Source organism: Zophobas morio, unplaced genomic scaffold (genome assembly GCF_036711695.1).
Source record: "Zophobas morio isolate AGI-343-1 ecotype UQ-CSIRO unplaced genomic scaffold, CSIRO_AGI_Zmor_V1 ptg000002l, whole genome shotgun sequence".
Taxonomy (NCBI): domain Eukaryota; kingdom Metazoa; phylum Arthropoda; class Insecta; order Coleoptera; family Tenebrionidae; genus Zophobas; species Zophobas morio.
Window position 1 is genome coordinate 6453799 of NW_026972107.1, and position 13086 is coordinate 6466884.

At 37.0% G+C, this 13086-nt stretch overlaps 1 protein-coding gene and 1 long non-coding RNA gene across 2 annotated transcripts in view; one reads left to right on the forward strand and one right to left on the reverse strand.

Moving 5' to 3' along the window:
- The window catches only part of Rg (rugose), a 255743-nt gene extending 246413 nt beyond the window's left edge, over positions 1-9330 (forward strand). Inside the window, exons 32-40 of the mRNA XM_064051786.1 lie at positions 1980-2082; positions 2160-2275; positions 6153-6406; positions 6459-6989; positions 7071-7329; positions 7381-7818; positions 7865-8061; positions 8109-8260; positions 8497-9330. Of these exons, the coding sequence (XP_063907856.1) occupies positions 1980-2082; positions 2160-2275; positions 6153-6406; positions 6459-6989; positions 7071-7329; positions 7381-7818; positions 7865-8061; positions 8109-8260; positions 8497-8587 (2141 nt within the window). The 3' untranslated portion in view covers positions 8588-9330. The remainder of the gene's footprint in view (positions 1-1979; positions 2083-2159; positions 2276-6152; positions 6407-6458; positions 6990-7070; positions 7330-7380; positions 7819-7864; positions 8062-8108; positions 8261-8496) is intronic.
- Positions 9331-10018: 688 nt separating this feature from the next.
- LOC135140257 (uncharacterized) lies at positions 10019-11611 on the reverse strand. The gene is made up of 3 exons (XR_010282246.1): positions 11336-11611; positions 11039-11285; positions 10019-10982 (listed from the first exon to the last, which is right to left on the reverse strand). It is a non-coding gene; the product is annotated as an uncharacterized LOC135140257 (long non-coding RNA).
- Between the last annotated feature and the right edge of the window lie 1475 nt (positions 11612-13086).

Here is a 13086-nt window from a genome sequence, read left to right on the forward strand (position 1 = left end):
CCGTGTTCTTTCCCGATTTTGGGAATTAAGAAAACAGATATAAACGTTTTTTGAATAAGAAAATATTGAACAATTTTTTGATCTCCTTCAAGACCCCGTTTGGTGTGCAAAACTAGCATATTTAACTAATATTTTTGAACACTTGAATAAAATATGTAAATTCAAGTAAAGTAATTCAAATATTTTAACCTTCAGTGAAAAAATTTTGTCTTTAAAAGACAAGCTTAAATTATGGAAAACAAATATTTATAAAACAATCTTAATATCAATTACATATTATACAATCATGTGATAAAGTGTTTTGATAATAAATTAGTTACAATTAAAACTGTTCTTGGCGGGGTGCCGCCAACTTTTGTTTAATATTTTAGGGTGCCATCAATAATAAAAGTTTGCGAACCACTGCTCTAAGAAAAGAGAGGATGGGTGGGCGGGGCTAGTACCTGCTAAGATAAAGCTGATTTTGGCGAATGACGTATCCTATAAGAAATTTAATTTAATTAAATTAAATTATTAAGACACTAGAAGCTCCAAAGCACTTTCAAATTCTTTCCAAACAGAAATACCTATAACCTCAAGATTGTATTAAATTTTTCAAAAAAAAAACGGGGTCCCAAAATTAACTCAAAAACAGGGCAGGTCGGAATTTGCCAAAAATAAAACACCAAAGTCCCCCAAAATTGTTCTAAATAATTAAAAAAAAAAATCCATGGGTTCCCAAAATAATACACCATGGATAGGTAACCAAGAGTCTCCGGAATTAAAAAAAAAACACTGCGGCACTCAAGACTTTTTCAAATTCGTAACAAAATAAGACAATAAAAGCTCAAAAGTTTTTTTCATGCAGCAACAAAACACCAGTTTCCTTTAAATTCATCCGAAAATAAAACACCAAGGGACCTAAAATTAACTGCGAACATTTTAAACGTAGGTTTTTTAAAACTTTGACAATTTTTGATATGTCAAACATTTTTATTACTAGTTATTGTGATAATGAATGTGTTGTTTAGTTGTTAAACGTAGCAAAAAACCAATTTTAAAATCATAACTCCACCAAATATACCAAAATGTGAGACGGATTTTTTTTACTATTTTTCACAGGCTCACCAGTTCATTGTGAAGAGCATAACGGAGAGTTAATCCGCCATTTTCCCGACCCTCATGATAAAAAAAATTAAATGCGCAAAATGAAATTTAATTTTTTTTTCTGTCTAGATAACCTCAGATCGACTTTTTTAAACTCACACACAACTGCAGCTAAAATTGACTGAAACGTAATCTTACGACTAGAAATGTCAATGAAAAATTAAAAAAAAAAAATAGTAGTGTAGTTTTAATTAAATTACAGATAATTTCCAACCTATGGAGTGAAGACTTGAACGTTTCATCAAAATTTAAACCAAAGATCGGAAATTAAGTGAAAGTCGAATTGAACATTTAGATTCACTTATTAATGTTATTAAATTGGCATCTTGTGCAAATAAAGAACCTTAGATCGAAGTTGATATTTATTTTAACGAAAGCAAGGAAACTTCATTAAAATAAGTGGATGTGCCAACGATAATTTTATTAGTAGTCTGAAAAGCCATTGACAAAAACGAATCACCTGTTAATAACGATGCGATAAAGTGGCATAGTATAATTAAGGTCCTATAGAAATTAAATTAAAAAAAGATTGCCGTATAAGTTGACATGAGATGATTGATTTGAAGACAATATTTCGTTTGACTTTAGCATGCAGAAGAATTCACAAAAAACACATAATCAAAAAACAAAAAAGAATGAGGGCTAATTTAAACCATAAAGTTCCTAAAGCGCATTTTTTTTTATCATACTGTAACTCTGAATCAAAGGACCAGCGTGCAACATCAAACATGAAACAACTTTGATATAGAAAGTATCAGTTGCTTTAAGATTTATTCTACGAAGAGCTGCTGTAGATATTACAATATACATAACCTGTGTTTTTTCGATTCCAGCTTCAATCATGTTCGCTTTTCCCGATCAAGCCACCGTGAAGAAAGTAATAAAGGCTCTGCCTCGTGTAGGCGTCGGCATCAAATACGGGATACCACAAACCAGGTGAGATTTTTTTTCTCCAATATCCGATTTCGACAAACACCCAAAACAATTAAATCTTTCCATGTCATAATATACAGACGAGCCAGCATGATGTCACCACGTCAACTTATGAGAAATTCGAATATGACACAGAAATGGCAACGTAGAGAAATATCCAATTTCGAGTATCTCATGTTTCTCAACACGATAGCCGGTAAGTTACACTCTATATTCATGAATTTTTATCGAATATTTTACCGAAATAACACCGATACAAGTGGCACCTTAAATCATCAAAGTCGCGCATTAATTATATTAAGAGTACTTACTTCAGTATTGTAACTGATCTTTTACTTTTAAACCTAAACTGTAGCTTTAGCCACATATACACACACGTTTAAAAAACATTCGACCATCGAGTGACCATTTGACGCCGTTTCGTGTACACTTCGCACAACCTTAACTTATTCAAAAATCTTCATAACTCAAACCCAAAGATGAAAGCTCCGTTTCGCCTTCGCCGCATCAAAATAAACATGTCGCACTTAATTACCTCTCCGTAATCGAAACGGAAATTCTCGGCAGCGAAGAGGAAGAAGTGTTTTTATGGGACGTCGCATGCGAAATTAACAGTTGTCACAAAGAGGCTGGTTTTAAATTAAAAACGCATACATCACGGCACACACCCGTCTCTAATTATAGGCACCGGGAACGTCGCCACCGACGCCACCGTTAATACCGCTCCGAGTCGCATTTTTTCTCGCTTCCCTCGCAACAAATTTCGACAAAATTTTCGTTGGAACGAAGGGTTGGCGGCGTCGCGACGCAAGGGCTCGCCTGAGTGAAGTGGCGCCTAATTCGCGTCGACGTCTTCCATCCGCCCGAGCCGGCCGCCCTCGCTGCGCTCACCCCCTGACAGACGATGATACAGAAATAGATTCGTACACATGACTCGGTTATGGCAAAGATATATTTCAATGTAATTGGGTAATTAATTACGTGCAGATGAAGTTCGTTGACTTTGGTGTGGCCTTGCGGTGCAAGGAATTTTGTTTGTTTGAGGATAAGGAGTGCGATTTTATCGGGGGGGTTTTGGAGGGCGACGAGATGCCGAGATTAAGGGTAAAATATTTTTGGGGGGAATTTGGAATTATGTTGGCGCGAGCAGCGGCGATCAATAAAAAAACAGCTTCAAGGGGGGAGTCGATGGTCGATTGTTTCCGATTTCACACTAATTTTACAAAAATATCACGAAATGTGATTTAAACATTTTTGTTTACGTTATTGCAACTCATTTGTCAAAATTCATGAAAACTACGCCCTGTATATTACACCAGATAATCATATGGTGAAAAAACACTGAAAATTACTGGATACACCCTACCTAAAATAAACAGAAAGTTCGTTATTATTTTCACCCAAGAACAACTCCGTTAACTTGTAACGATTAGCGCAAGAAAAAAATCCAACGAAACGTTCGATGTTTTTAGCCACAAAACAACGACTTGTCCGCATTTCATTACCCCTAATTTGTTAGTGTTGATTATAATCAAAGTTTATTTAGCCTTTTCGCGGTTTCCAGAGATCAAAAGAGATATTTCCAGAGGCATTTGCGTGCTTTTAGAAACATTAAACCGGGAATCAAAATGTCGCGATGTATGCCTAGGACTGTGTATAAAAATTCCAACGTTTTACTGTCTCTTAAAACGTAGCCATAATATATTCGAAAAGCTTATGTCTGAAACGAAGATATTTGACATCGGGTACTTTATTCTCATAGTTAAGTAAACGTCAGCCGGAGATAACATCAGTCAGATGTTCATTATAATTGTATTAATAAGGTAGCCGCAGCGGGGACATTAATATTCCCACGATTTATTTCGAGCCACCATTGTAAAACTATGTAGACTCTTGGGAGCTGTCAGTGTTCGAAACGAGAAGGGAAAACAGTAATTGTGTGCTTCACAAATCGCTCATTTCAGCGGAGGTAAAGGACGAAGGTGGCGTGTGTAGGCAACCAACTATGCATGTGGCACCATTAATTGAATCTTTGCATTACAATCGTAGTCGCCTGAGAAAAACTAGGTAAATGTCAATCGCCATTTGTTTCCAAATTTAGATAATTAAAAAACATTTAGGGCGAAAAACGTCCATTAATATGTGGAATTAGATTTTTAAACCCCTTATTTCATCAACAGTCTTACCTTTGTCCAAAATGTCTCTTCCAGGAACGGCAAAAATCATCGTGAGATTATCACGTAGAAACACATTCTGAGCACTGTGCATTTAAATCGTTTGTGATAAACAACAAACATTTTCATTGTTTTAAGAAAAACTCCTAATAATGTCCAAAATAAACAATATTTGCAACAAAAGCAACAATTGAAAAACACAGGTAGATCAAGGACACACAACTTTGACATTACTGCCATGCCTACTATGTTCACTTGTCGATATTGCCGTATTAGCAATTACCAATAATTGAATTCTTTGCATTATAATCGTAGTCGGCTGAGAAGAACTAAATGTCAATCGCCATTTGTTTCCAAATTTAGATAATTAAACAACATTTACGGCGAAAAACGTCGATTAAAGCATGAGATTAGATTTTTAAACCCCATGTTTCATCAACAGTCTTACCTTTGTCCAAAATGTCTCTTCTAGGAACGGCAAAAATCATCGTGAGATTATCACGTAGAAACACATTCTGAGCACTGTGCATTTAAATCGTTTGTGATAAACAACAAACATTTTCATTGTTTTAAGAAAAACTCCTAATAATGTCCAAAATAAACAATATTTGCAACAAAAGCAACAATTGAAAAACACAGGTAGATCAAGGACACACAACTTTGACATTACTGCCATGCCTACTATGTTCACTTGTCGATATTGCCATATTAGCAATTACCAATAATTGAATTCTTTGCATTATAATCGTAGTCGGCTGAGAAAAACTAAATGTCCATCGCCATTTGTTTCCAAATTTAGATAATTAAACAACATTTACGGCGAAAAACGTCGATTAAAGCATGAGATTAGATTTTTAAACCCCATGTTTCATCAACAGTCTTACCTTTGTCCAAAATGTCTCTTCCAGGAACGGCAAAAATCATCGTGAGATTATCACGTAGAAACACATTCTGAGCACTGTGCATTTAAATCGTTTGTGATAAACAACAAACATTTTCATTGTTTTAAGAAAAACTCCTAATAATGTCCAAAATAAACAATATTTGCAACAAAAACAACAATTGAAAAACACAGGTAGATCAAGGACACACAACTTTGACATTACTGCCATGCCTACTATGTCCACTTGTCGATATTGCCGTATTAGCAATTACCAATAATAGAATTCTTTGCATTATAATCGTAGTCGGCTGAGAAAAACTAAATGTCAATCGCCATTTGTTTCCAAATTTAGATAATTAAACAACATTTACGGCGAAAGCCGTCGATTAAAGCATGAGATTGATTTTTAAACCCCATGTTTCATCAACACTCTTACCTTTGTCCAAAATGTTTCTTCCATGAACGGCAAAAATCATCGTGAGATTATCACGTATTTTTACAAAACACATTCTGAGCACTGTGCATTTAAATCGTTTGTGATAAACAACAAACATTTTCATTGTTTTAAGAAACACTCCTAGTAACCAAAATAAACAATATTTGCAACAAAAACAACAATTGAAAAACACAGGTAGATCAAAGACACACAACTTTGACATTACTGCCATGCCTACTATGTTCACTTGTCGATTTGATATTACCGTATTAGCTAATTACCAGTGGCGTCACTTTTATAAAAATAATGGGGGTTTCTTTAGAGAAAAATATGTTCATTTCAAGCGTTTTTAATTTATTTTAGCTTTGTATGTGTGATAGAGTATTTGAAGGCGGCATTACTTATGTCGATAAAAGCTAATAGTAAAATTTTAACCCAAAAGCAGTCAATGCCTTTTTGGGCTGATTTATGTAAAAAGCGTCATAATAACGTCATACTTGTCAGGTGCTTAACAGTGTCACCAAAATAAATGTGAAGGTTTGAATATTTGAAAAATAAATTACTACTCCTAATCCTACAGGACGCACCTACAACGACCTCAACCAATACCCCGTGTTCCCCTGGGTCCTCACTAACTACGAGACAAAAGAACTCGACTTAAGTCAACCCAGCAACTACCGCGACCTCTCTAAGCCAATAGGAGCACTAAACCCGAACCGCCGCGCTTATTTCGAAGAACGTTACTCAACTTGGGAACACGAGAGCATCCCCCCTTTCCACTACGGAACTCACTACTCAACTGCCGCTTTCGTCTACAACTGGATGATCCGTGTGGTAATTCAATTTTCTAACCCCCTTGCACTCAAAACTACACGTTTCTCCTCAGGAACCCTTCACGACCATGTTTCTCGCCTTACAAGGCGGCAAATTCGACTACCCGAATCGCCTCTTCACCTCGGTCGCCCTCTCGTGGAAGAACTGCCAACGAGATACCTCAGACGTCAAAGAACTCGTTCCTGAGTTCTTCTTCTTACCCGAAATGTTCGTCAACGCGAATAGATACAGATTGGGTTTGGACGAGCACGGGAAGGCGATAGGTGATGTGGATTTACCACCGTGGGCGAACTCACCCGAAGAGTTCGTCAGGATTAACAGGATGGCGCTGGAATCGGAATTCGTTTCGTGTCAGTTGCACCAATGGATCGATTTGATTTTCGGTTATAAGCAAAGAGGACCTGAAGCTATCAGAGCAACGAACGTTTTTTATTATTTAACGTATGAGAACAATGTGGAGTTGGACTCGATTCAGGATAAGGTGATGAGGGAAGCTGTGGAGAACCAGATCAGGAACTTCGGCCAGACGCCGTCGCAGCTGCTGATGGAGCCACATCCACCAAGGAGCTCGGCGATGCATTTGGTAATTCATGTAACTTAATCCAATTTAGCAACGGCAATTTGAACTGGGTTTTGGTATATCCATGATTTTGTTGCGTTTCAGTCTCCTATGATGTTCTCGAGCATCCCCGACGACGTCTGCATGACCATGAAGTTCCTCTCCAACAGCCCCATTGTTCACATTTCCGCCAACACGTACCCACAGCTGTCAAACCCATCCGTGGTGACCGTCACCATGCACCAGCAGTTCGCCGTCAACCGCTGGAACTCGGGTTACGCAGCTGTCGCTCAATCGCCGAGTTACGCCGAAACCCCTCAAAATCAAGCTGCCAACCTTCCATTATCAATGGACCCAGTTTTATGTAACCCAGCTCTCAACCAGCACAAACCACCAACTAAGCCCCTCTTTCCAGCTCAAACCAACAACAGCACCAATCAAAACCACATGTTGCGCCGTCACCTCGGCGACAACTTCAGCCAAAATCTCAGGATCCGCTCGAACTGTTTCGTCACCACTGTGGATAGTAAATTTTTAATAGCTTGCGGCTTCTGGGACAACAGTTTTAGGGTATTCTCCACCGAAACTGCCAAAATCGTGCAGATTATTTTCGGCCATTACGGTGTCGTCACGTGTCTGTCGAGGTCGGAGTGCAACATCACGTCGGACTGTTACATCGCTTCGGGCTCGGCGGACTGCACGGTGCTGTTGTGGCACTGGAACGCCAGGACTCAGACGATCGTGGGAGAAGGGGAAGTCCCCACGCCGAGAGCCACACTCACGGGACACGAACAACCGGTGTCGAGCGTGGTCATCTCGGCCGAGCTCGGGCTGGTGGTGTCGGGGTCTTACAGTAAGTATATTTAAGTCGCTCGGACGCACTCTGATGGTTTCCTCAGGTGGGCCCGTGTTAGTGCACACCACTTTCGGGGACCTGCTGCGCTCGCTGGAGCCGCCGCAGTCGTTCACCTCCCCCGAGAACATCGCTATGTCACGAGAGGGCGTCATAGTCGTCAACTACGAGAAGGGCAACATTGCGGCGTTCACAATCAACGGGAAACGTCTTAGACACGAATCACATAACGATAACTTACAGGTTTGGTCTGCGCATGCGTTCGTCAGTGACTTATTTGTCGTTTTCAGTGCCTATTACTTAGCCGAGATGGTGAATACTTGATGACGGGTGGTGACAAGGGCATTGTGGAAGTATGGAGAACGTTCAACTTGGCTTTATTATATGCCTTCCCAGCGTGTGATAGTAGCGTTAGGTCTCTTGCGTTATCACATGATCAAAAGTGAGTGTCATCTGTCATTCATCGACATCTGTGTCGAGGGAATTCGTGCATGTTTTTCTCTGTCTTTGTTTATTCATGCATCATTTGTTACACTTTTGGTTTGAACCACGACTTTTCTGTATGTGTAGATGCGGAAAGGTCGGTTGGAGTAGAGTGGAGCGCCGAAAACGCGGCAGTGTTGCCACGTCGCGTTTTGGGGGAAAAGTCCACGTTAGTAACTTTTGCTTTCGTTTCAGGTTTTTGCTAGCGGGTCTAGCTCTAGGATCGATAGTCGTATTTCACATTGATTTCAATAGATGGCACCATGAATTTCAGCAACGTTATTAAATCTTAGCACGTACTTATTCCTGTTTTAATGTAGTACTTAATATTGTATTTTATTGTTCAATTACAGTAGCGAGATGTATTTTGATTTGTTTTTATTTTGGATATTTTAATGTGCAATACCTTCGTTTATACACTATACATAGAACTAGCATTTTATTGTTATTTTTTTAATTATGTATAGATGTAGATACTTTTTTAATTCGGTAGTAAGTTGGTATTGCTTCATCCGTTGTAAAATACTGACTTATGAAAATAGTGTGCATTATAATTTTTTTAAACTAGCTTGTAAGGGTTAAACAGTTCAAGTCAATCTTTAAAGCTGGCTTTTAAATGAGTTGTGAGTGAGTTTAAGCACATAGTTATGCTTAGAGCTTGCACATCCATTGCCAGCAATTGTTGAAGCCAAATTTTTGGCGCACTTTTACGATACTGTATCCTCAGCGACACGCACGTGTCGGTAAAGATACAGCCATCTTAAAAACCATTCCCTCCAGCATATGTACTATATATTGCAAATCTGTCCAAATATAAAATCAAACTTATTGTATATAAGTACATTGTTTTTTTATGATACGCTACTTAATTATGTGTATTTGAAAAGTATTTAATTCTTGTATTATTTTATTACTTATGGAGATTGTACTTAATTGTAAGAAGAACATTGTATGTTTGATGTTAGCAATAAACAAACATTCATGATTTGTAATACACAATATTAAAATAAATGTGTTTTGTTCAAAAAATTCATCTCATTTAAAAAATATCGACAAAGAAAGAACGACAATAGTGACTTTTGCATTCTTAGCATGGCACAAAACAAAATACGTATTTGTTAGAAATGTCGCCTTACATGACAAAGAGCTTCTACTTGGAACCAAAGGACGCACCACTAATTTAAGGACTTTGGGTGTTATTTTTCAGCCAGTGATACCAACTACAACAACTCACTGTAAATCAGAAAATACATAAGTAGGATTTATAAACTTGCTGTTGACATTGCAGTTGTTGTTCCCGCTGACGTTGCTTTTAGAACCATAGAATACCCTCTCTATAGAACACGATCTCTAATGCTTTTATGTTGGTCACAATGCCAGCATCTACTGGCTGGGTCGGGAACTAAAACTGGCGCTAAATTTGAAAGCGAATTTTTAAGGTGAATTTTTTATAATTGAAGGGAAAAATATGGTTTGTGTATTTTATATGTTAGTTTCAAAACGTGTAAATACGTTTTGAAGCTGACATATAAAAAACACAAACAGTATAAAAAAAAGTAGATAAAATATTTGACACAGTATATTTAAAACTTAACATTCAGTTGTAAATGTAAATACAATAATAACAATAAATAAATAAATACATTGATAATATCCTAAAAATATAATTTAAGAGAAAATTAGAAAAGTAAGCAAAAGTCAAACAAAATAGTGCAAAATAAAATAACATTTTAAATATTAAATGTTCAAAATTGATAACCAAATATGTTTCCCAGTACTTTGTTATGGTATGAACAAAACAAAGCTGATGAATAACCTGCAAAATCCAAAATTATACAAACGTTCTACTTTCTTTCTGTAAAACGTAAATATAACTGTTGCATTTCTGTTTCTAATGGAATTGATTTGTTAGGCTCTTCCTTACCAAATACTACATTACTGACTTTTTTCATAGATCTAAAGATAGACTCTCTTAAAAATAAATGAAAAAGTTGAGTTTTTAGTTCTTCGATATGCAAAACACTCCCGAAAATCAAAATCAATCGGTTGCCCCTTTCATAATCGTTTTATAAAAAAATGGGCAGTGTTTACGCCAGGCATAGAATTTTTACAAAAAGCAAAAACAACAGGTTGCTTCTACCTTCCGAAAATTCCTCTGAGTACGCAAATATGGTCTGCAATTTTTTCCATCCTTGTTGAACCGTCATCTTCAAAAACCACAACTGTCCTCACAAGGCAAGTGGTCCAGATGAGGCTGAATGAACATCTCATCAAAGATGAGAGTACATACTTAGGGTTAATTTTGCGACTTACTTGCTTTCTGAGAACTTCGAATATAGGTTTGATGATACCCGGTTCTATTGGAACTTTATTTAGGGTTTTGCCCTCAAAGTGTTAATAGATAGCAACATAAACATTCTTGGCAGAAGTTTATACGATTTTGAACCATACTTCCAAATGGCAATGGCATCTGCTTTCGCGTCAAATGTAAAACTCCTGCTTTTCGATTTACGTTTCTAATCTAGTTTTAAAAAAATTCTCGCTGAAAAGAAGCCAATCCTTTCACGATACCAACCAAACGTTGATCTCCTAGAAACTTCTTAGCGGAGCGAAAGGCGTTCTTGTGATTGCCACATCAATGTGGTTTGCTTCGACTGATGCTGTAGCAAGTTCACTATCAGCTGTGAATAAAAATATCTTAATATTTGTTTTGTATTGACTTTCAATTTGTTTTTACCGTGGAAAGGCAAAATAGCTGGTACTGCAAATCTATGCGGCTTTTGCGTTCCTGGTATGTAGTCTGGTCCAAAATGATGGAAGCCAGTGTACCCTCTGCTATAAATTTGGTTGTTGTTTAAAACCACCAGTTTTTGGTTATTCGCGGCTCTATTATTTGCGCCATAAACCGATTTGGATGTGGAACCCAAAGATCGGCTTAACTCTCGTCGTATATCCGTAACATGTTGTTGTCTTGCATTTTTGTTCTACATAAATTGGGTATAATAATCTAGTCAAGGCAAAGTTATATACTTACATTTGGCAATTACACTCTACAATGTACAATGTAAACACATAAATTAAGAAAACTTTGAGAAGCACTATCCCACTATGAAATCACGCATAAATCACGCGAATACAACACAGGAAATGTGTCAAATGATAAACACTGTCGTTGCTAGGAGATCTAAACGAATCCTCAAAAATTTTGAAAATCACAGCTTTTACAGATTTCTTTTCATTACGACTCCTGGCGGGCGGGTCGGAAAACTTCGCAAAGAAAGGATAAGGTGAAGGCTATCTCATTTCAAGACCCCTGTTTTAGAACTGAAAATTGTCATTTATAAACTACGTTGCCAAGTGGCGATTGATAGTAACTTTGATGTTCAACTTTTGCCGTATTTAAAAGGGTTGTAAAAGAAAAGTGGAGAATTAATGTTGATTACTACAATTTTTGCCATTTTAGACATGTTTTAAGTTTCTCATAGTCGAAAAAGTCTACACATTAAGAAAAAAAGGCAAAATGTAGCCCCGTCCACCTGCCCTATCTCAATTGTGATGATTTTTTTATTATTCGTCGTGAGCCAAGAAGGCGGAGCATAACTGCAAAATCCTTATTTCTCTACAAGAATTTAAAACCATGTTTGAGTATCGTGTTGTTCAAAGAACCCATACCCGCCCCGATCTCAATTCTCAATTGTGATGAATTTTTCATTCGTTGTCAGATCGAGGGGCGGGGCTTAATTGCAAGATCCATATTTGTCTACAAGAATTGACCATTTTAAACATGTTTTAAGTTTCTTACAACACGATACGCAAAAACATGTTTCTAATTTGTTATAAAGAAATAAGTATTTTGCAGTTAAATTCTGCCCCCTTGGTTTACGACGAATAAAAAAAAATTATCACAATTGAGACAGGGCGGGTGGGCGGGCTTACATTTTGTCTTTTTGTTTTAATATGTGTAGACTTCTTTTCACAACATGATACTTGATTTAAACGTCAAGAACTATCTTCAACAATCCGTAAGTACTGACAGAAAGTACAGCATAGAAAATGATGGCAGCTATTTAAAATATGAGGGTTTCGGTGAACAGATGATTAAATGGCTTAGTGGCCTTCATTATATCTATCAAAATTTGATTTTCGTGGAATTAGTGGAGTCCGTCGACCGACTCTCTACTTTTACGTTTTCTCGACCTTTCATGACCCCTAGAGGACGAAGAAATAGGTCTCCCGTTTCCGTTTGTATGTTTGTCTGTCCGTCTGTCCCTCTGTCTGCCATCCCGGATTTTTATTAGAGAGATAATCTCCGAAAGTACTGTATTTATATTAGGAATATCATGTAGGAGATGGTAAAACGCTAACCAAAATTTGTCTAATCATCCCCACAAATAATGTGATGACGTCACTTCAAAATTGTACTACAGGATTTTAAACTGTATGAAATGACATAGTCCTACATATGTAGTTTATGACTCCGTATTGAGTTTTTACCCGAAACGTCCAAATTTTTGGAAAAAAAAATGCAATTTAATTTTGAATCTACAAAACCGAATGCTTTGAAATCTTGCAAATGTTTCAAAGTAATGATAAGCACGATAAATTTTTAATCAAAATATATTTACTTATTCGCTCCAAAAATTGATGACGTCAACTCAAAATTTTGTCAAATAAATATAGTTAAATAAAGTAACCTATAAATTCAATAATTCGCATACGGCCGAATTTGTGGTAAACTAAAAAAATGTTACATTAATCAGTATTGATTGGTTTGTCCGATAAGAG